Source organism: Oncorhynchus tshawytscha, linkage group LG29, assembly GCF_018296145.1.
Source record: "Oncorhynchus tshawytscha isolate Ot180627B linkage group LG29, Otsh_v2.0, whole genome shotgun sequence".
NCBI classification, from domain to species: Eukaryota; Metazoa; Chordata; class Actinopteri; order Salmoniformes; family Salmonidae; genus Oncorhynchus; species Oncorhynchus tshawytscha.
This window is the reverse complement of record NC_056457.1, coordinates 4,191,793-4,214,370: the sequence shown is the minus strand read 5'-3', so window position 1 is coordinate 4,214,370 and position 22,578 is coordinate 4,191,793. Positions and strand designations below refer to the sequence as shown.

At 41.4% G+C, this 22,578-nt stretch overlaps 1 protein-coding gene across 1 annotated transcript in view; it reads left to right on the top strand.

The window, feature by feature from the left end:
* LOC112228031 (cadherin-12-like) overlaps positions 1 to 22,578 on the top strand; it is a 207,040-nt gene that overhangs the window by 142,459 nt on the left and 42,003 nt on the right. The window contains exon 6 of the mRNA XM_024393152.2: positions 4,663 to 4,850. Coding sequence (XP_024248920.1) covers positions 4,663 to 4,850 — 188 coding nt within the window. The remainder of the gene's footprint in view (positions 1 to 4,662; positions 4,851 to 22,578) is intronic.

Here is a 22,578-nt window from a genome sequence, read left to right as displayed (position 1 = left end):
ATTTTTCCAGAACTTTGGAAGAATGCTTGGAGTCATTGTCCATTTGGAAGACCCATTTGCGACCAAGCTTTAACTTCCTGACTGATGTCTTGAGATGTTGCTTTGATATATCCACATAATGTTCCTGCCTCATGATGCCATTTATTTTGTGTGTGCACCAGTCCCTCCTGCAGCAAAGCACCACCACAACATGATGCTGCCACTCCCGTGCTTCACGGTTGGGATGGTTCTTTGGCTTGCAAGCCTCCCCCTTTTTCCTCTAAACATAATGATGGTCCTTATGGCAAAACAGTTCTATTTTTGTTTCATTAGACAAGAGGACATTTCTCCAAAAAGTACGTTCTTTGTCCCCATGTGGCCATAATGACCATTGTTATGTTCGGAGGAAAGTGGCCATCACAAAGCCCTGACCTCAATCCTATAGAAAATTTGTGGGCGAGCAAGGAGGCCTACAAACCTGACTCTGTTACACTAGCTCTGTCAGGAGTAATGTGCCAAATTTCACCAAACTTATTGTGGGAAGCTTGTGGAAGGCTACCTGAAATGTTTGACCCATGTTAAACAATTTAAAGGCACTGCTACCATATACTAATTGAGTGTATGTAAACTTCTGGCCCACTGGGATGTGATGAAAGAAATGAAAGCTGAAATAAATCATTCTCTCTATTATTCTGACATTTCAATTCTTAAAATAAAGTGGTGATCCTAACTGACCCAAGACAGGGAATTGTTATTAGGATTAAATGTCAAAAATTGTGAAAAACGGAGTTTAAATATATTTGGCTAAGGTGTATGTAAACTTCCGACTTCAACCTCATCTGTCTATATAAGGCCATGAGGTCGAAGGAATTATCCGTAGAGCTCCGGGACAGGATTGTGTCGATACACATATCTGGGGAACGGTACCAAAACAATTCTGCAGCATTGAAGGTCCCCAACAACACGGTGGTCTCCATCATTCTTAAATGGAAGAAGTTTGGAACCACCACGACTCTTCCTAGTGCTGGCCACAGAGCTAAACTGAGCAATCGGGGGAGAAGGGCCTTCATCAGGGAGGTGACCAAGAATCCGATGGTCACTCTGACAGAGCTCCCGAGTTCCTCTGTGGAGATGGGAAAACCTTTCAGATTACAACCATCACTACAGCACTCCACTGATCAGGCATACATGGTAAAGTGGCCAGTCTGCTTGGATTTTAAAAGGCATATGACAGCCCGCTCGGGGGAATTTCATCTAAGGGACTGGAGGAAACCTGGCACAATCACTTTGGTGAAGCATGGTGGGTGCTGCATCATGCTGTGGGGATGTTTTTCAGCAGCAGGGACTGGGAGACTAGTCAGGATCGAGGGAAAGATGAACAGGGCAAAGTACAGAGAGATCCTTGATGACCTGCTCCAGAGCGCTCAGACTGGGGTGAAGGCTCACCTTCCAAAAGGACAACAACCCTAAGAACACGACCAAGACAATGCAAGAGTGGCTTCGGGACAAGTCTCTGAATGTTCTTGAGCGTCCCAGCCAGAGCCCAGACTTGAACCTGATCGAACATCTCTGGAGAGACCTGAAATTATCTACAGCGCTCCCCATCCAACCTGACAGAGCATGAGAGGATCTGCAGATAAGAATGGGAGAAATCCCCCAAATACAGGTGTGCCAAGCTTTTAGCGTCTTACCCAAGAATACTCAAGGCTGTAATCCATTCCAAAAGTTCTTCAAGAAAGTACTAAGTAAAGGGTCTGAATACTTTCTAAATAAACCGATTTTGCTTTGTCATTATGGGGTATTGTGTGTAAATTGATAATCAAAAACAATACAATGCCAACAAAAATACAATTAAACGGAAAGTGGTGTGTGCATATGCATTCACCCCCTTTGCTATGAAGCTCCTAAATAAGATCTGGTGCAACCAATTACCTTCAGAAGTCACATAATTAGTTACATAAAGTCCACCTTTGTGCAATCTAAGTGTCACATCATCTGTCAATGGTCTCAGTATATATACCCCTGTTCTGAAAGGCCCCAGAGTCTGTAACACCACTAAGCAAGGGGCACCATCATGCAAGCGGCACCATGAAGACCAAGGAGCTCTACAAACAGGTCAGGGACAAAGTTGTGAAGTACAGATTAGAGTTGGGTTATAAATAAATATCAGAAACTTTGAACATTCCACGGAGCACAAATCAATTTTGTTTTATGTAAGAATATGGAACCACAACCAACCTGCCAAGAGAGGGCCGCCCATTAAAAACTCACAGACCAGGAAAGGAGGGCATTAAATCAGAGAGGCAACAAAGAGACCAAAGATAACCCTGAAAGAGCTACAAAACTCCATAGCAGAGACTGAGTTTCTGTCCATAGTTCCACTTTATAAAGTCATCTACAGAGCTGGGCTTTACGGAAGAGTGGCCAGAAAAAAAGGCATATGGAAGAATGTACTCTGGTCAGGTGAGACTAAAATTGAGCTTTTTGGCCATCAAGGAAAACGCTATGTCTGGAGCAAACCCAACACCCCTCATCACCCCGAGAACAGTATCCCCCACAGTGAAGCATGGTGGTGGCAGCATCATGCTGCGGGGATGCTTTTCATCGACAGGGACTGGGAAACTTGTCAGAATTGAAGGAATGATGGATGACACTAAATACATGGAAATTCTTGAGGGAAACCTGTTTCAGTCTTCAAGAGCTTAAATACTGGGACGGAGGTTCAACTTCCAGCAGGACAATGAACCTAAGCATTCTGCTGAAGCAAAACTCGAGTGGTTTAACCTCTCTGGTGCAGGCGTTCTGCTACCGAACCACATCGACAACATCCGGTGAAATTGCAGAACGCCAAATTCAAAACAGAGAAATAGTCAAAATTAACATTCATAAAAATACAAGTGTTATACATCGGCTTAAAGATTAACTTCTTGTTAATCCAACCGCTCTGTCAGATTTCAAGAAGGCTTTACGGTGAAAGCCATACCATGCGATTATCTGAGGACAGCGCTTGCTTACAAAAGCATACAAACATTTTCCAACCAAGTAGAGGAGTCACGAAAGTCAGAAATAGCGATCAAATTAATCACTTACCGTTGCAGTCACAAGAGTCCCAGCTACATAATAAATGTTTGTTTTGTTCAAAAAAGTCCCTCTTTATATCCCAAAATCTCTGTTTTGTTGGCGCGTTTTATTCAGTAGTCCACTGGCTCAAAGGCGGTCAAAACGAATACACCCTAACAGTACCGGTAAAGTTTGTTGAAACATGTCAAACAATGTTTATTATTAATACTCAGGTTGTCATTTGTCTATATAACTGGACAATAGTGTATTCAATAGAAAGGAAAAAGTTGAAGGGCGTGCACACAGTCACGGGTGCAAACCAGCACTGCATGCTTCCCCAGTCCCCTGACACAAAGGTCAAATTTTTCTTCATTTTTCAGAAAACCAGCCTGAAACAATGTCTAAAGACTGTTGACATCTAGTGGAAGGTATAGGAACTGCAATCTGCATCCTATAACATTAGATACTCAATAGGCATTCAATTTAAAAAATCTCACTTCCTGGATGGATTTTCCTCAGGTTTTCGCCTGCCATATCAGTTATGTTATACTCACATGCATGATTTTAACAGTTTTGGAAACGGTAGAGTGTTTCCTATCCAAATCTACCAATTTGCATATCCTAGCTTCTGGGCCTGAGTAGCAGGCACTTTACTTTGGCACGTCATTCATCCAAATTTCCGAATACTGCCCCGTCACTAAAAAGTTAAGGGGAAACATTGAAATGTCTTGGAATGGCCTAGTCAAAGCCCAGACCTCAATCCAATTGAGAATCTGTGGTATTACTTAAAGATTGCCGTACGCCAGTGGAACCCATCCAACTTGAAGTAGCTGGAGCAGTTTCTCCTTGAAGAATCCCAATGACTAGATGTGCCAAGCTTATAGAGACATACCCCAAGAGACTTGCAGCTGTAATTGCTGCAAAAGTTGGCTCTACAAAGTATTGAGTTTGGGGGGGTGAATAGTTATGCACGCTCAAGTTCTGTTTTTTTGTCTCACAAGAAAAAACATTTAGCATCTTCAACGTGGTAGGTATGTTGTGTAAATCAAATGATACAAACCCCCCAATTATAAGGCAACAAAATAGGAAAAATGTCAAGGGGGTGAATACTTTCGCAAGCCACTGTATATTTTTAAGTCAAGGGATCTGAATATTTTCCGAATGCACTGTATCTACCTCTTTCACTCTAGTATCCCTGCACATTCTGAATATGATATTGGAACTTACCCTGTATATAGCTTCTTACTTTCTCGTGTTCTTATTTCTACTTGTGTGTTTTTATATTTGCTGCTGTCTCAGTCGTTCTACTCTCTCTCTCTCTTTATCTTTCTCTCTCTCTCTCTCCTTCTCTCTCTCTCTCTACATCTCTCTTTCTCTACAGTACCTCTCTCTCTATCTACGGTACCCCTCTTTCTAAATTTCTCTTAATCTTTCTCTCTATCTTTCTCTCACTCTCTCTTGCTGCATTGCACAAATAATGACAATGCCAATTAGCATATGCAGTTGCCCTGTTGCTCACTTCCAAACCATTTCGGGACACACTGAAAAAAAGCCCAACACAATGCCAGAAGTTGAAAATGAATAAGACTAGATTAATCTATTTATTTGTTTTTTTTCTGTAAGGTTTCTTTCACCTGAGAGTCCCCGAGTCCTCTGCAGTGGGTTTTGCTGTGGGAAGGATCAAAGCTCATGACTTGGACATCGGGAAGAACGCAGAAGTAGAGTACAACGTCGTACCCGGGGACGGCGACAACATGTTTGACATCCTCACCAGTGAACACAATCAGGAAGGAATCATTATTCTCAAAAGGGTAAGCGTCTTCATCAGTCACGTGGTATCTGGATGCACTTTATATTGGAGTACGCGCTCTCACAGTAGTAATGGTTGGAACGGAATGATTGGAACAATGTCATACACACAATTGTTGTCACGTTCGTCGTAGTGAGAAGACCAAGGTGCAGCGTGATGTGAATACATTATACTTTTAATAAAGATAGACACTAAACAAACTATACTAAATAACAAAACGAACGTGAAGCTATCATACAAAAGTGCAGACACAGGCAACTAGACAAAGACAATAACCCGCTGCTTAAATATGGTTCCCAATCAGAGACAACGATAAACAACTGCCTCTAATTGAGAAAGAATCTAGGCAACCATAGACATATATAAACACCTAGATGGTAAACAATCCCATAAACCTACAAAAAATCCTAGACAGTTCAAAAAACACATACATCACCCATGTCACACCCTGACCTAACCAAAACAATCAAGAAAACAAAGAATACTCAGGTCAGGGCGTGACAATTGTCCATATTGATATCGTGCCATTCATTCCATTTCAGCTATTATTATGAGCTGTCCTCCCCTCACCAGCCTCCACTGCTTCAGTCGCATAAGCTTTTTAGTATCAGTCCTCTATGGCATGGGTCTCCAACCCTGTTCGTGGAGAGCTATCCTATAGGTTTTCGCTACAACCCCAGTTTTAACTAACCTGGTTAAGCATATCAATCTGCTAATTATTAGAATCAAATGGGCTAGATAAGGGTCAAAGTGAAAACCTACAGGACGATAGATCTCCAGGAAGAGGGTTGGAGAGCCCTGCTCTAGGGGATTGGCTATACAGTCTACCCACATAATGCCTTTATTAGGACATTGTTAAGGACAATATCATGGATTAAGGGTCCCATATGTTTTCATGGAGGTCAGCAATACTGCTGACTAGTCATTTCAAGCTTTGTAGAAATGGTACCAGGTGTTTGGCTAAGATGTTCATATAGTACTATTATTGTAAAGTTGTTTTGTCGTTGCTGTGAATTAAATCGAAAATGTATATGCCCATTAGTCTGTATTGGTAAATGGAACCTATATGACTAGCTCTTTTTTTTTTTACAGACTAATGTGTAGCCTGTTCTGTCTGAAATGGCAACCTAATCCTTATATATTACACACATTTTAACCAGAGCCCTATGGGCCCTGATTAAAAAGAGTGTATTCTATAGGGGATATGGTGCCATTAGGGAAACAGACTCACAGATTAATTTCTATAGTATTTGCTGGTAGTTTATTGCTTTGGTGTTGTTCATTACTGTACGGACAGTTGCTCTGAGATTAAATCGTAAGTGCCACTGCTATAAATATTCTCAACCTGCCATGGAAAGAATCATTTAAAATGTCATATGGTCACTTTGCAAAATGAATAAATATGCTCAAGGCATGTTGACCTGCCAGAATAGGCAAATACCTTTTGGATACTGAACCTGATTTTACTTTTGTACACATTGACTAGGCTTATATTAGCCCCCGTCAAAACAAACAAGAACTTGCTTAGAGCCATCAATTTCTGCACATGTTCCCACTTCCAACTCACACTGACTCGCATGCATTCCCTACGCACAGTACTCTTGAGTTCCCCTCTGGCAAATTGTAGGTGGTGGTGTTTGAGGCAGTTAAAACCCCAGTAGTGATTTTAAATGCTATTTGTTGGCAGCGCGGTGAGTGGTATAACACGGGAAACAGAGTAAAACTGCCAGAGAAAAGATAACTTTGCATAATACAACGCCGAAATGTTTGAGGATATCTTCAAAATGCAAAGGAGAAAAAGATGAATGTCAGAAGTAGACATTGGCTGAGTTCCAAATGTCACTCTATTCCATACACATCGCACTACTTTTAAGCAGAGCCCTATGGGGAGTAGGGTGTCACATAGGGATGCATCCATTACTTTTCAAGATAGTCTCGGCTGTTGGATATTAATGGCTCAGATAGATTATTTAGGTTTTTCCTGGAAAGATGGTTTCCCTCCCTTGATTAAAAAAGATGTATGATGCATGAATGAGCGAAAGAGAGAATAATTACATAAATCTTCTACCTTTGTGTCAGAGTTAAATATAACAAGATTCGTCAACGCCACCCAACCAGGTGCTTTCAAGAACTAAAATGTGCAGTTGCTCCATTTTCAGGCAAAGCTCTTATGTGAGCACTGTGCATTTTCACAGAAGCTCTCCTGTTGTAGTATTGCAGAGGCATTTCCCTTGTAGCACAATAGTGGTTGTTTATGTATAAACGTGAAAATGCACCTTTTGAGGCCAATAGTTTGAAGGACAATATATCCAAAAAGTTCTGTTCAAAACTTATTAGTGGGGAAAATACAGATTTTTGAATCAAGTTCAAAAGCATAAAAGTAGCTAAACCGGTGCAGACATGACAAAATGGTATCATTAATTGGTTCTTCTGTTCTGTTTCTGTGCCTTTCAGGGATGTATGAAAAAGTGACTGAATATGATACTTTGGGGAATCACACACTCTTCAATTGTTTCTCTGGTTGGAATTTATTTTTCCATCTTCCCACATATACAAATGTATATGAATATACTCCTTTTATCCTTAGAACTATGCAGGAAAATATGGTTGTAGAGAATACATATTTGGATTCTGTGCCATGTGTGCTTGGCTGCGCTTATGCTTGTGTGCTTGTATGTATGTACGTTTGTGTGTGTTTATACATATGATCTGCTTACGAGTGGATCATAGCTATAGATCATCAAATCTGACCTTCTCCAGTTGTGAACAATGGATTAGAAAAGAAGACAGGCCCAGATTATGATTATGATGTAAATGAGGACATTTGTTTACATCGTAAATACTGCAGATGGATGGGCCAGGGATGCCTTTCAATCCTTTCACTCCTTTATTGTTTTTTTGCCTCCTGTGTTTGATATGGTGCCATCACAACAATGGAACAGTGTGATGTATTCCCCTTGCTGGGAGGTGACTGCACAAAGCCTTTGTCCATGGGGAAGATCGTTGAGCCACTCACACTGGATCCCCCCACAGCGTAGTTTTCTAAACAACATGTTCTTCGACCCATGTCTAGGACGCAGTGGGGTATGAGTAGATGGGTGTGAAAAGGGGAAAGATAGGAGGTTGGAGATGGAGTCATTATGAGTTCTTGACTGTGTTCTCAGAATGCTGAGCCACCTACAGACAGCCTTAGAATGGATCGCTGCCCGTCTCTAGAGTGGTGTGTGCAAACAGGCCCCTATTTGAATCTCTTGCTCTCTCTCTGTCTTTCTCTCTATCTTGATCTCTGTGCTCTCTCCTCGCCCCTGCGTTGAGCATCAGTGGAGAGGAGGAGAGGGCAGGGGGAAGCAGCAGCAGCTCCTCACAGTTTGGCAGACCCCTACTCAGGTTTGTTGAACGATAAGAGGATCAGGCATGGTAATGGCTTCAGGGGATAATCATCTGGTGCCTAGTCTGCCCATACAGAAACATGCAGAGCGAGGCTTGGAGGGTGGGGACATACACATTGGGGGTTAGTCATCCCCTTTGCAGAAGAAAAGATTACCAGAGACAATAGACAGAGGTCACTGTAGAGGAATTTTTATTTTTATTTCACCTTTATTTAACCAGGTAGGCTAGTTGAGAACAAGTTCTCATTTGCAACTGCGACCTGGCCAAGATAAAGCATAGCAGTGTGAGTAGACAACACAGAGTTACATATGGAATAAACAATTAACAAGTCAATAACACAGTAGAAAACAAAGGGGGAGTCTATATACAATGTGTGCAAAAGGCATGAGGAGGTAGGCGAATAATTACAATTTTGCAGATTAACACTGGAGTGATAAATGATCAGATGGTCATGTACAGGTAGAGATATTGGTGTGCAAAAGAGCAGAAAAGTAAATAAATAAAAACAGTATGGGGATGAGGTAGGTGAAAATGGGCGGGCTATTTACCAATAGACTATGTACAGCTGCAGCGATCGGTTAGCTGCTCAGATAGCTGATGTTTGAAGTTGGTGAGGGAGATAAAAGTCTCCAACTTCAGCGATTTTTGCAATTCGTTCCAGTCACAGGCAGCAGAGTACTGGAACGAAAGGCGGCCAAATGAGGTGTTGGCTTTAGGGATGATCAGTGAGATACACCTGCTGGAGCGCGTGCTACGGATGGGTGTTGCCATCGTGACCAGTGAACTGAGATAAGGCGGAGCTTTACCTTGCATGGACTTGTAGATGACCTGGAGCCAGTGGGTCTGGCGACGAATATGTAGCGAGGGCCACCCGACCAGAGCATACAAGTCGCAGTGGTGGGTGGTATAAGGTGCTTTAGTGACAAAACGGATGGCACTGTGATAGACTGCATCCAGTTTGAGGGTAAGCTTGGCGGCGTGAGTGAAGGAGGCTTTGTTGCGGAATAGAAAGCCGACTCTTGATTTGATTTTCGATTGGAGATGTTTGATATGAGTCTGGAAGGAGAGTTTGCAGTCTAGCCAGACACCTAGGTACTTATAGATGTCCACATATTCAAGGTCGGAACCATCCAGGGTGGTGATGCTAGTCGGGCATGCGGGTGCAGGCAGCGATCGGTTGAAAAGCATGCATTTGGTTTTACTAGCGTTTAAGAGCAGTTGGACGCCACGGTTGGTAGGACTGAGGCCACGAATCCTCAGTCCTACCAAGGGAGGCATGCACATTCACATGCTGAGAGACACACACACACTTGCCTGAATATTCATGAGCACAATCACACACATGCAGTGACACACGCACGCACACATACAAACAAAATTACACACTTGCCCAAACTGAGAATGAACAACAGAGGGAGATAACTAATTGCCCATACAGTAGATCCGGGGCTTGTGCTTGTAAGAGGCTTTTAGTCAGAAAAAAATGTGTTTGTGGTGGATTTGTCTGCTTATTCACTTCCTCTAAAAGATTCCTTTTAAAAAATGACTGGGCTGCTGATATGTACTAAGCCTAAAGTAATGATATTGTTTAGTGGCAAAATGTTTGGCATAACCCTTGTTGGCTCCTGTCCAGGGGATCCATTTAAATACTGTACAGGATTCATTTTGTCTGTCATTTAGAAAGACTTTATCCTGCATGCCAACCAGAAATACAGCATGATGTGACGAATACCAAGCTAGTAAAGTTCAATGAAAATAAATGTGTGATATACTGTACAGTGGCTTTTGACAGTATTCACCCCCTTGGCATTTTCCCTATTTTGTTGCCTTACAACCTAGAATTAAAATAGATGTTTGGGTGGTTTGTATTATTTGATTTACACAATGTGCCTACTACTTTGAATATTCAAAATTCCCAAGAAAGCTAAGGTAACTGAGCTAAACGACTACCGCCCCGTAGCACTCACATCCGTCATCATGAAGTGCTTTGAGAGACTAGTCAAGGACCATATCACCTCCACCCTACCTGACACCCTAGACCCACTCCAATTTGCTTACCGCCCAAATAGGTCCACAGACGATGCAATCTCAACCACACTGCACACTGCCCTAACCCATCTGGACAAGAGGAATACCTATGTGAGAATGCTGTTCATCGACTACAGCTCGGCATTCAACACCATAGTACCCTCCAAGCTCGTCATCAAGCTCGAGACCCTGGGTCTCGCCCCGCCCTGTGCAACTGGGTTCTGGACTTCCTGACGGGCCGCCCCCAGGTGGTGAGGGTAGGCAACAACATCTCCTCCCCGCTGATCCTCAACACTGGGGCCCCACAAGGGTGCGTTCTGAGCCCTCTCCTGTACTCCCTGTTCACCCACGACTGCGTGGCCACGCATGCCTCCAACTCAATCATCAAGTTTGCGGACGACACAACAGTGGTAGGCTTGATTACCAACAACGACGAGACGGCCTACAGGGAGGAGGTGAGGGCCCTCGGAGTGTGGTGTCAGGAAAATAACCTCACACTCAACGTCAACAAAACTAAGGAGATGATTGTGGACTTCAGGAAACAGCAGAGGGAACACCCCCATCCACATCGATGGAACAGTAGTGGAGAGGGTAGCAAGTTTTAAGTTCCTCGGCATACACATCACAGACAAACTGAATTGGTCCACTCACACAGACAGCATCGTGAGGAAGGCGCAGCAGCGCCTCTTCAACCTCAGGAGGCTGAAGAAATTTGGCTTGTCACCAAAAGCACTCACAAACTTCTACAGATGCACAATCGAGAGCATCCTGGCGGGCTGTATCACCGCCTGGTATGGCAACTGCACCGCCCTCAACCGTAAGGCTCTCCAGAGGGTAGTGAGGTCTGCACAACGCATCACCGGGGGCAAACTACCTGCCCTCCAGGACACCTACACCACCCGATGCTACAGGAAGGCCATAAAGATCATCAAGGACATCAACCACCCGAGCCACTGCCTGTTCACCCCGCTGCCATCCAGAAGGCGAGGTCAGTACAGGTGCATCAAAGCTGGGACCGAGAGACTGAAAAACAGCTTCTATCTCAAGGCCATCAGACTGTTAAACAGCCACCACTAACATTGAGTGGCTACTGCCAACACACTGTCAATGACACTGACTCTACTCCAGCCACTTTAATAATGGGAATTGATGGGAAATGATGTAAATATATCACTAGCCACTTTAAACAATGCTACCTTATATAATGTTACTTACCCTACATTATTCATCTCATATGCATACGTAGATACTGTACTCTATATCATCGACTGCATCCTTATGTAATACATGTATCACTAGCCACTTTAACTATGCCACTTGGTTTACATACTCATCTCATATGTATATACTGTACTCGATATCATCTACTGTATCTTGCCTATACTGCTCTGTACCATCACTCATTCATATATCCTTATGTACATATTCTTTATCCCCTTACACTGTGTATAAGACAGTAGTTTTTTTTTTGAATTGTTAGTTAGATTACTTGTTCGTTATTACTGCATTGTCGGAAGCACAAGCATTTCGCTACACTCGCATTAACATCTGCTAACCATGTGTATGTGACAAATAAAATTTGATTTGATTTGATATTTTTTTATTGTGAAACAAATAAGAAATAAGACAGAAAAACTGAACTTGAGTGTGCATAACTATTCATCCCCCCCCAAAGTCAATACTTTGTAGAGCCACCTTTTGCATGAATTACAGCTGCAAGTCTCTTGGGGTATGTCACTATAAGCTTGGCACATCTAGCCACTGGGATTTTTTCCAATTCTACAAGGCAAAACTTCTCCAGCTTCTTCAAGTTGGATGGGTTCCGCTGTTGTACAACAATCTTTAGGTCATACCACAGATTCTCAATTGGATTGAGGTCTGGGCTTTGACTAGGCCATTCCAAGACATTTAAATGTTTCCCCTTAAACCACTCGAGTGTTGCTTTAACAGTATGCTTAGGGTCAATGTCCTGCTGGAATGTGAACCTCCGTACCAATCTCAAATCTCTGGAAGACTGAAACAGGTTTCCCTCAAGAATTTCCCTGTATTTAGCGCCGTCCACCGTTCCTTCAATTCTGACCAATTTCCCAGTCCCTGCCGATGAAAAACATCTCAACAGCATGATGCTGCCACCACCATGCTTCACTGTGGAGATGCTGGTCTCGGGGTAATGAGAGGTGTTGGGTTTGCACCAGACGTAGCGGTTTCCTTGATGGCCAAAAAGCTCAATTTTAGTCTCATCTGACCAGAGTACCTTCTTCCATTTTTTGGGGGAGTCTGCCACATACCTTTTGGCGAACACCAAATGTGTTTGCTCATTTTTTCTTGAAGCTATGGCTTTTTTTCTGGCCACTCTTTCGTAAGCCAAGCTCTATGGAGTGTATGACTTAAAGTGGTCCCATGGACAGAGCTTTGCAGCTCCTTCAGAGATCAGAGATATTTGGTCTCTTTGTTGCCTCTCTGATTAATGCCCTCCTTGCCCGGTCTGTAAGTTTTGGTGGGCGGCCCTCTCTTGGCAGGTTTGTTGTGGTGCCATTTTCTTTCAATTTTTTTAATCATGGATTTAATTGTGCTCCTTTGGATGTTTAAAGTTTCTGATATTTTTTATAACCCAACCCTAATCTGTACTTCTCCACAACTTTGTCCTTTACCTGTTTAGAGCGCTCCTTGGTCTTCATGGTGCCACTTCCTTGGTGGTGCCCCTTGCTTAGTGGTGTTGCAGACTCTGTCTGGGTGCTTTCAAAACAGGTGTATATATGCTGAGATCATGTGACAGATCATGTGAGACTTAGATTGCACACAGGTGGACTTTATTTAACAAATGATGTAACTTCTGAAGGTAATTGGTTGCACCAGATCTTATTTCGGGGTTTGATAGCAAAGGGGGTGAGGTGAATACATATGCACGCACCACTTTCACATTTTTTAAAAACATGTTATTCTTTTCATTTCACTCCTCCAATTTGAACTATTTTGTGTATGTCCATTACGTGAAATCCAAATAAAATTCAATTTAAATTACAGGTTGTAATGCAACAAAATTGGAAAAAAGCCAAGGGGGATGAATACTTTTAACACTTTTAAAAGGCACTGTATATGATTTATATTTGGAGCAGATAAATACGGTACAGGGTCCATGGTCACAAATAAATGTGAGGTGCTGGTTTATCTCCTTTAATATTATCACATATTCCAAATGTACACTATAACAATAACATTACGTCACCAAAGAGAGATGCATTTAGCTACAATGCAATAAAAAAAAGGAACACAATTTCCAATCGCAAAACACAAAGCAAAATTAACAGTCATACAGCAGTATTGAAGGACAAACTGTAATTAATTCCTCCCCAACTTGGCCTCTCTAACAATTTTACTTTTCAAAGTCAGAACCATTGTCAGTGTTCAGCTAGTCTAGTGGACCTTTTCATCCCGGTCTGTAGTCATCAATTTAACACTTAATTTTGCCAAAGCCAGACACTGTCAGCAGTCTCATTTCTCTATCACAAATGCCATTAGTGGGCTGTATGAACATTAAATCATCGGAGAGCCTCTAAACCATTACCGCTCCTTTGGTCCTGGTGAGTTATTACTGGACTCTGAAAAAGGTAATGGTCAGATGATGTTTGAGGAGAGCTAAGTGCAAAGACAGCTGCAACGTCTTCAGTGGAGTAGTGAAATGTTTGAGCCTGGGTTTCTGCTTGTCAAACAAAAGCTGAAGTAAGTGGAAGAATTAGATACAAGTGGACACAGTGCCACCCATTGGGCACTTAAGAATCAATGGTTTCCAGTGAGCGTTTCAATATTTATTCAATGAAGATTAAAGTCCTTTGAAAGTACAAAGCGAACTAAACCCTAAAGTTATGAAAATCTAATTTGCATTTATTCTGTTCATTTGAATGCAGTCTTCCTGTCTGGATACAGTGTAACACTATCAGATAGAGCACATCCCGTGCTGAAATGGAGAGAACAGTCTTACAACAAACATCTGTGGTTTGAGCTGGATATTATACCAGGAGGTTAGTGGAGTTATTTTGGGCCCTGGTGTGCAAGGCACCCATGGAGGAAGGCAAAGAAGATGCCACAGATCAGCAGGATTAACAGTTGGCCCAACATAGAACAACACCTTCATCACGCTTTGAAAGTGTGTGTGTGTGTGTGTGTGTGTGTGTGTACACGTGTGTGTGTGTGTGTGTGTGTGTGTGTGTGTGTGTGGTGTTTTAGTTTTTGTATCAAAGAGAGGGAAAAGAAAGTCAAATAGAGAGAGAGAGGGGTATATAGAAATAATACTATGAAAAAATAGAGAGGAAGCGAAAGATATTGAAAAAGGTAAATAAAGAGGGCTAAGAGCCACTCAGTATGGACTTGTGGTTTCTCTCTGGTGGCCTGGAGGCGTGTGGATGTGGGGGTGTAATAGATTAGAGCTGTGTGCCAGGGCTCATCTCGGGGCTAAACCCTGTCCTATTAGAGTGCCAGGTATGTAGTGTGAGAAGTCACTCCACTACTATAGCCTCAGCTCGCTGCAGTGTGGACAGATAGGCAGAACTTCTGTTAGGCTACTAGCTGGCTTGCAGGTCTCCCAGACCAGCACCATATGGTTGCATCCCAAATGGCACACTATTCCCGATACAACGCACTACTTTTGACCAGAGACCTATGGGTCGTGTACTATAAAGGGAGTCAGTCTCAGACCGACACTAAATCACTGTGAGAGAGCGGTGTGGGGGGCAGAGCAGTGAGAGAGCCAAGGACACTGAACAGTGTGACTGATGGAGGACAATAAAGTGAGCATCCTCTTCTCTATCTCCGCAGTGAGGCCACCAAATTCAATGCGGCACTCTCCCGGAACGTAGATGATGCTGATGGTCCCCTCATTGTGTTCCGTGCTCAATTGACCGGTGATGTCATGGGGGGAGATGGAGGCCTAATGCTAGTTGGACATCCCCATGATGGGTAGAACTTAGTCGAGCTGTCAGTCAATCAATGGCTGAGATGACCCTGTGAAAATCACCCCCATACTGTAGCTCCAAACAGAGCTATTGGACCGGCCCTCAACCACTGAGCTATTTACTATACACAATGGCTTCACTGATCTGCAGTCAGAAAATACCCTACTTCCTTTCCATTCCTCTGTTGTTGTTTATGAAAATCACTTGCAATGCACGTGAATGGAATTAAAAATTGTGTTGTGATGTGTTGACTGCCCTGCATGTGAAGACAAGGGAAGTTAATGATTCATGAGTGACATTGCACATACATAATACTAAATGGGATTTATGACTCAGCCTCTAATGAAATATTTATCAGGAAGGATTGTCTATTTTATACCTGCTTTCATCTTCCTGCTTGTTTTGTTGTTTGTTTCTCTGGTTGTTATACTTGCATTTAGCTAGCATAAACAGGTGTGTTTATAATGATCTGTGTTGTGATAAAGTGTCATAATGCAACAATTATTCTGTGAAAACGGGTTTATACTGTATTTACCTCAAGGTGTTAGCATACTGTAAGATGGTTAGAGGGGTGGGGGGAGGAGAAGAGAGGGAGGGAGGGAGGGAGGGAAGGAGGAAAATAGAGGGAGGAAGAAAGGGAGACAGAGGGAAAAAAACGGGGGTTGTTGAAAGATCAGTTATTTTAATATTGAACTCAAAACAAACAAATTGAGAACCTATTAAATATGTATCATCCTGCTTCTGCTTCCAAAATAAAGCATCAGGGAGTAGCTAGGCTGAGAAATGGCTCCATAAAACACGTTCACCCACTCAGGGAGGTAGATCAGAATGAGAAGCCAAAAGCAGCCCCCAAGTCAAAGCCATAAATACAGATTAAAAAAGTTCATTTGACAGTTTACAATATACTGTATGTACTGATGTTTTCTTAAGTGCTGGTATAACAAATGTCACTTGTACTGTGTTATAAATTCATATTTTTATCATAGATTTAAAAACATATTTTCAAAGCTTGTTTACCTAAATGATTACGACAATGGTGCCTTGATTAATTCAAAATTAACAAAGTCCCCTTGGATCATAAATAGTGTTCAATAGAAAAACCTTGGGTTTCCTTCATTCGGTATCACCGCCAGTGCAACGAAGGTGCACATTTACATATCAAAGAGCTAGGCCAGCGAGTCTAGAATTCAAAGCGTGCTCTGTTGTGATGTTGAAGAGCAGTAACACTGACATGAGAGGAAGTCTGTCTGTCTGTCTGGCCTCTTTACACATTCCCCTGTTGAGAAGAGAGATCGTTCTCTGTGGTTTGTGTCTCAAATGGCACCCTCCTATACAAGGGTCCATGGAGCTCTGATCCAAACTGTGCATGCACCATATAGGGAATAGTGTGCCATTTGGGATGCAAGCCTAGAATACCGTACAATAACTTGCATACCAATTCCTATCATAATGAAACACTTCAGGAATGTGGAAAGCTGAAAATGGACCATGGACATGGATCTAGAGAGGGAGGTGAGAGCAGTGTGTGAATTGTGGGGGAGACCCATTCCCCCAAAATGAGACATGAGCTTCCTTAAAAATGCAGGAGCTCTAGTTTAACCAATTTTTATGAAATGCATTGTTGTAGTGATACAGCGTTAAATAAGAAAATATAAGATTATTCCAAATAAAATGAACTCCCCACAACTCTATGTCATGGATTAAATAAGTGACAGTTGGTTCAGGTTCTTTTAATCACATTGTATTAATTTCTCCACTCCGCCTGCCTGCCTCTCTCTATCTATCTTTAGCTTTTGCTAGCAAACTTCCTGTATCGACTGGGTTCAGCCTGCTAGCGAAATTGCAACATTGTTTTAACTGGGTCCCCACAGTTTCCTGCGCCGATCAGCTCAGGACAGACACAGCTGTATTTGCTTGTATCTCGTATTTCAGCCCCTTTTCAGGTGTCCCAACTTTTAACATTACAAAAAAGATACATTTGTGAGCAAGATGCATTATTGCAGGCTATAGTGTAGGGCTAATGACAATCGCCAAAAGTCATTACACGTTTGGTGTTTTGTAACAGATGTCTTTTTTAAAATTATGTGAACAAAAATATTTAATTTTATTTGAAATGGCAAGCCAGACAAAATTAAAAGGGAATGAATATGAATTCATAGTGCAGAAATGATTAAATATTAAAGCATTAGACCTCTCACGAAAGGCATCAGTCATACAAAAGTTATACTTAAATCCAAAATGGTTCTCTAGTAAATTAGTAAGAATGTCTCACCCCATGTTCGCGATTGTCTTTTTCCCTTTATTCAGATTACAACTGCTCACTTTCAGTTATTTGAAAATTAAAGAATCTCAAAAATATTGTTACTTTTTGAACCAGCCTGAGAAAGTTGGTTACAATTTCAGTTTAATCCACCTGAAAAGACACAACTCATAATACAACAAATATTATGGTAAAACTCATATATACTAATTGATAAAAAATTACTTATTTTGTTAAATAAAAAAGGGTAAAATCTTTGTAAATTATATCATAAATAGGACTGGTGGAGTTAGGTCACACATGCAGCTAACACAGACATTGGGAAATGCTCTACCCAAAATTACAACTAACTAATTGCAGCACTACTACAAAACTGGAAGAGGCAAGTGGAAGAGGGGAAAAGTAAGGAACTTGTCTGTCGGCCCTGCTTTAGAATAAAAATGTAAATATATACCAGTTTCATTTAAGGACCAAAGAATTGACAGCTGTGCCACATAAATTGCTAAATAGTTGGGAAGTGATTTTCAATGTACCGATTCCATGGCACATGGTGTATGAATTGACACTCAAAACGACACCGGATTCAAAACTTCACATTTGTTAATATAAATAATTATACAAAATTCTTTCAACCAATAGAATGTTATATATATTGGGCATACAATATTTCCAGGAGTCAGAGTCATTAGATCATTTATTTTGGGAAGGTATATAAAGTTGAAGTCAGAAATGTACATACACCTTAGACAAATACATTTAATCTCAGTTTTTCACAATTCCTGATATTTAATCCAAAAAACCCTGTTTTAGGTCAGTTAGGATCACCACTTTATTTTAAGAATTTTAAATGTCAGAATAATAGTAGAGAGAATGATTTATTTCAGCTTTTATTTCTTTCATCACATCCCAGTGGGTCAGAAGTTTACATACACTCAATTAGTATATGGTAGCATTGCCTTTAAATTGTTTAACTTGGGTCAAACGTTTCAGGTTGCTTTCCACAAGCTTCCCACAATAAGTTGGGTGAATTTTGGCCCATTCCTCCTGACAGAGCTGGTGTAACCGAGTCAGGTTTGTAGGGCTCCTTGCTTGCACACGCTTTATCTGTTCTGCCCACACATTTTCTATAGGATTGAGGTCAGGGCTTTGTGATGGCCACTCCAATACCTTGACTTTGTTGTCCTTAAGCCATTTTGCCACAACTTTGGAAGTAGGCTTGGGGTCATTGTCCATTTGGTAGACCCATTTGCTACCAAGCTTTAACTTCCTGACTGATATCTTAATATGTTACTTCAATATATCCACTTATTTTTCCTTCCTGAGATGCCATATATTCTGTGAAGTTCACCAGTCCCTACTTTAGATTTTTTCGGGGGGGCTATTTGTTGTTCCATGGAGTGAATCTGTTATTCAACGTGTTTTTACAGGCTAATAACAGTAAGTCCAAATAAAATGTTTCATCATATACTGTTTTTATATTTTCAGTACTAGTCAAAAATTTGGATTTTAGATTCTTCAAAGTAGCCACCCTTCGCCTTGATAATGGCTTTGCACACTCTTGGCATTCTCTCAACCAGCTTCACCTGGAATGCTTTTCCAACAGGAGTTGGAGTTCCCACATATGCTGAGCACTTGTTGGCTGCTTTTACTTCACGCTGTGGTCCAACTCATCCCAAACCATCTCAACTGGGTTGAGGCTGGGTGATTGTGGAGGTCAGGTCATCTAATGCAGCACTCAATCACTCTCCTTCTTGGTCAAATAGCCCTTACACAGCCTGGAGGTGTGTTGGGCCATTGTCCTGTTGAAAAACAAATTATAGCCCCACTAAGTGCAAACCAGATGGGATGGTGTATTGCTGTAGAATACTGTGGTAGCCATACTGCTTAGGAGTGCTTTGGATTCTAAATAAATCAATCACAGACGGTGTCACTAGTAAAGCACCATCAAACCTCCTCCATGCTTCACGGTGTAACCACACATGCGGATATCATCTGTTCACCTACTCTGCCTACTCCTAAAATTTTGACTCATCAGATCAAAGGACAGATTTCCACCGGCCTAATGTCCATTGCTCGTATTTATAAGCCCAAGCAAGTCTCTTATTCTTATTGGTGTCTTGTTGTAAGTCCCAACAATTGGTCCAGCATCGTCGAGATTAGGGGAGGGTTTGACCGAGGTAGGCTGTCATTTTAAAATAAGAATTTGTTTTTAACTGACTTGCCTAGTTAAATTCAGTTTAAAAAAAGTAAATAGTGGTTTCTTTGCAGCAATTCGACCATGAAGGCCTGATTGACACAGTCTCTTCTGAACAGTTGAATTTCAGATGTGTCTGTTACTTGAAATACGTGAAGCATTTATTTGGGCTACAATATGAGATGCAGTTAACTCTAACGAACGTATCCTCTGCAGCAGAGGTAACTCTTGGTCTTCCTTTGCCATGGCAGTCCTCATGAGAGCCAGTTTCATCATGGTGCTTGATGTTTTTTTCGATTTCACTTGACTGACCTTCATGTCTTAAAGTAATGATGGACCGTTGTTTGTCTTTGCTTATTTTAGCTATTCTTGCCATAATATGGACTTGGTATTTTTTATCAAATATGGCTGTCTTCTGTATAACACCCCTACCTTGTCACAGCACAACTGATTTGTTCATGCATATTTAAGAAGGAAAGAAATTCCACAAATTAACTTTTAACAAGGCACACTTTTAACAAGGTACAGGTGACTAACTCATGAAGCTGGTTGAGAAAATGCCAAGAGTGTGCAAAGCTGTCATCAAGGGAATGTGTGGCTACTTTGAAGAATCTCAAATATAACACATTTTAATTTGTTGAACACTTTTTTTGTTACTACTATGTTATTTTATAGTTTATGTTTTCACAAGAAAATAGTAAAAATAAATAAAACCCTTGAATGAGTAGGTGTGTCCAAACTTTTGCCTGGTACTACATATATATATATATTTTATGATTAAAAATCAAATAGCAAAATTATGCTTGGTATGACCTTCTTAATTAAACAATTCCATATAGCAGTAGAAAACTGTGGCTGGCCGAGAGTGCGTTTACCTCCTCTAACCTCATTCTCATTTTGACTCTATTGTTACAATATCTTAATTGAATTTCACTGCTTGGCACACTATACTTTACAATGACGTCTACAAGCCAAAGCTCCTGACCTTGAAAAATAACACTGTGGACAGGACTTGATAAAAATGTTACAGGACAAAGGAAAAGTTCAAGCAATAAAACTCTTTTACAGGCTTGGGGATAGCTACCATAATTCAATTTTAGCAAGAGTCGATAATGTCCTTCTAAAGATTTGGAAAGATTTGAGTATAACTACAGAACCCAATTTACCTTGAATTTGTGTGCGCACGTACATTTGTGCATGCATATACAGTGCCTTGCGAAAGTATTCGGCCCCCTTGAACTTTGCGACCTTTTACCACATTTCAGGCTTCAAACATAAAGATATAAAACTGTATTTTTTTGCGAAGAATCAACAACAAGTGGGACACAATCATGAAGTGGAACGACATTTATTGGATATTTCAAACTTTTTTAACAAATCAAAAACTGAAAAATTGGGCGTGCAAAATTATTCAGCCCCTTTACTTTCAGTGCAGCAAACTCTCTCCAGAAGTTCAGTGAGGATCTCTGAATGATCCAATGTTGACCTAAATGACTAATGATGATAAATACAATCCACCTATGTGTAATCAAGTCTCGTATAAATGCACCTGCACTGTGATAGTCTCAGAGGTCCGTTAAAAGCGCAGAGAGCATCATGAAGAACAAGGAACACACCAGGCAGGTCCGAGATACTGTTGTGAAGAAGTTTAAAGCCGGATTTGGATACAAAAAGATTTCCCAAGCTTTAAACATCCCAAGGAGCACTGTGCAAGCGATAATATTGAAATGGAAGGAGTATCAGACCACTGCAAATCTACCAAGACCTGGCCGTCCCTCTAAACTTTCAGCTCACACAAGGAGAAGACTGATCAGAGATGCAGCCAAGAGGCCCATGATCACTCTGGATGAACTGCAGAGATCTACAGCTGAGGTGGGAGACTCTGTCCATAGGACAACAATCAGTCATATATTGCACAAATCTGGCCTTTATGGAAGAGTGGCAAGAAGAAAGCCATTTCTTAAAGATATCCATAAAAAGTGTTGTTTAAAGTTTGCCACAAGCCACCTGGGAGACACACCAAACATGTGGAAGAAGGTGCTCTGGTCAGATGAAACCAAAATTGAACGTTTTGGCAACAATGCAAAACGTTATGTTTGGCGTAAAAGCAACACAGCTCATCACCCTGAACACACCATCCCCACTGTCAAACATGGTGGTGGCAGCATCATGGTTTGGGCCTGCTTTTCTTCAGCAGGGACAGGGAAGATGGTTAAAATTGATGGGAAGATGGATGGAGCCAAATTACAGGACCATTCAGGAAGAAAACCTGATGGAGTCTGCAAAAGACCTGAGACTGGGACGGAGATTTGTCTTCCAACAAGACAATGATCCAAAACATAAAGGAAAATCTACAATGGAATGGTTCAAAAATAAACATATCCAGGTGTTAGAATGGCCAAGTCAAAGTCCAGACCTGAATCCAATCGAGAATCTGTGGAAAGAACTGAAAACTGCTGTTCACAAATGCTCTCCATCCAACCTCACTGAGCTCGAGCTGTTTTGCAAGGAGGAATGGGAAAAAAATTCAGTCTCTCGATGTGCAAAACTGATAGAGACATACCCCAAGCGACTTACAGCTGTAATCGCAGCAAAAGGTGGCGCTACAAAGTATTAACTTAAGGGGGCTGAATAATTTTGCACGCCCAATTTTTCAGTTTTTGATTTGTTAAAAAAAGTTTGAAATATCCAATAAATGTCGTTCCACTTCATGATTGTGTCCCACTTGTTGATTCTTCACAAAAAAATAAAGTTTTATATCTTTATGTTTGAAGCCTGAAATGTGGCAAAAGGTTGCAAAGTTCAAGGGGGCCGAATACTTTCGCAAGGCACTGTAAGTGTACATGCATGCGTGTGTGTCCATGCATGCTCGCGTTCATTGGTGTTTGTGTATTTGTGCTGCGTATGT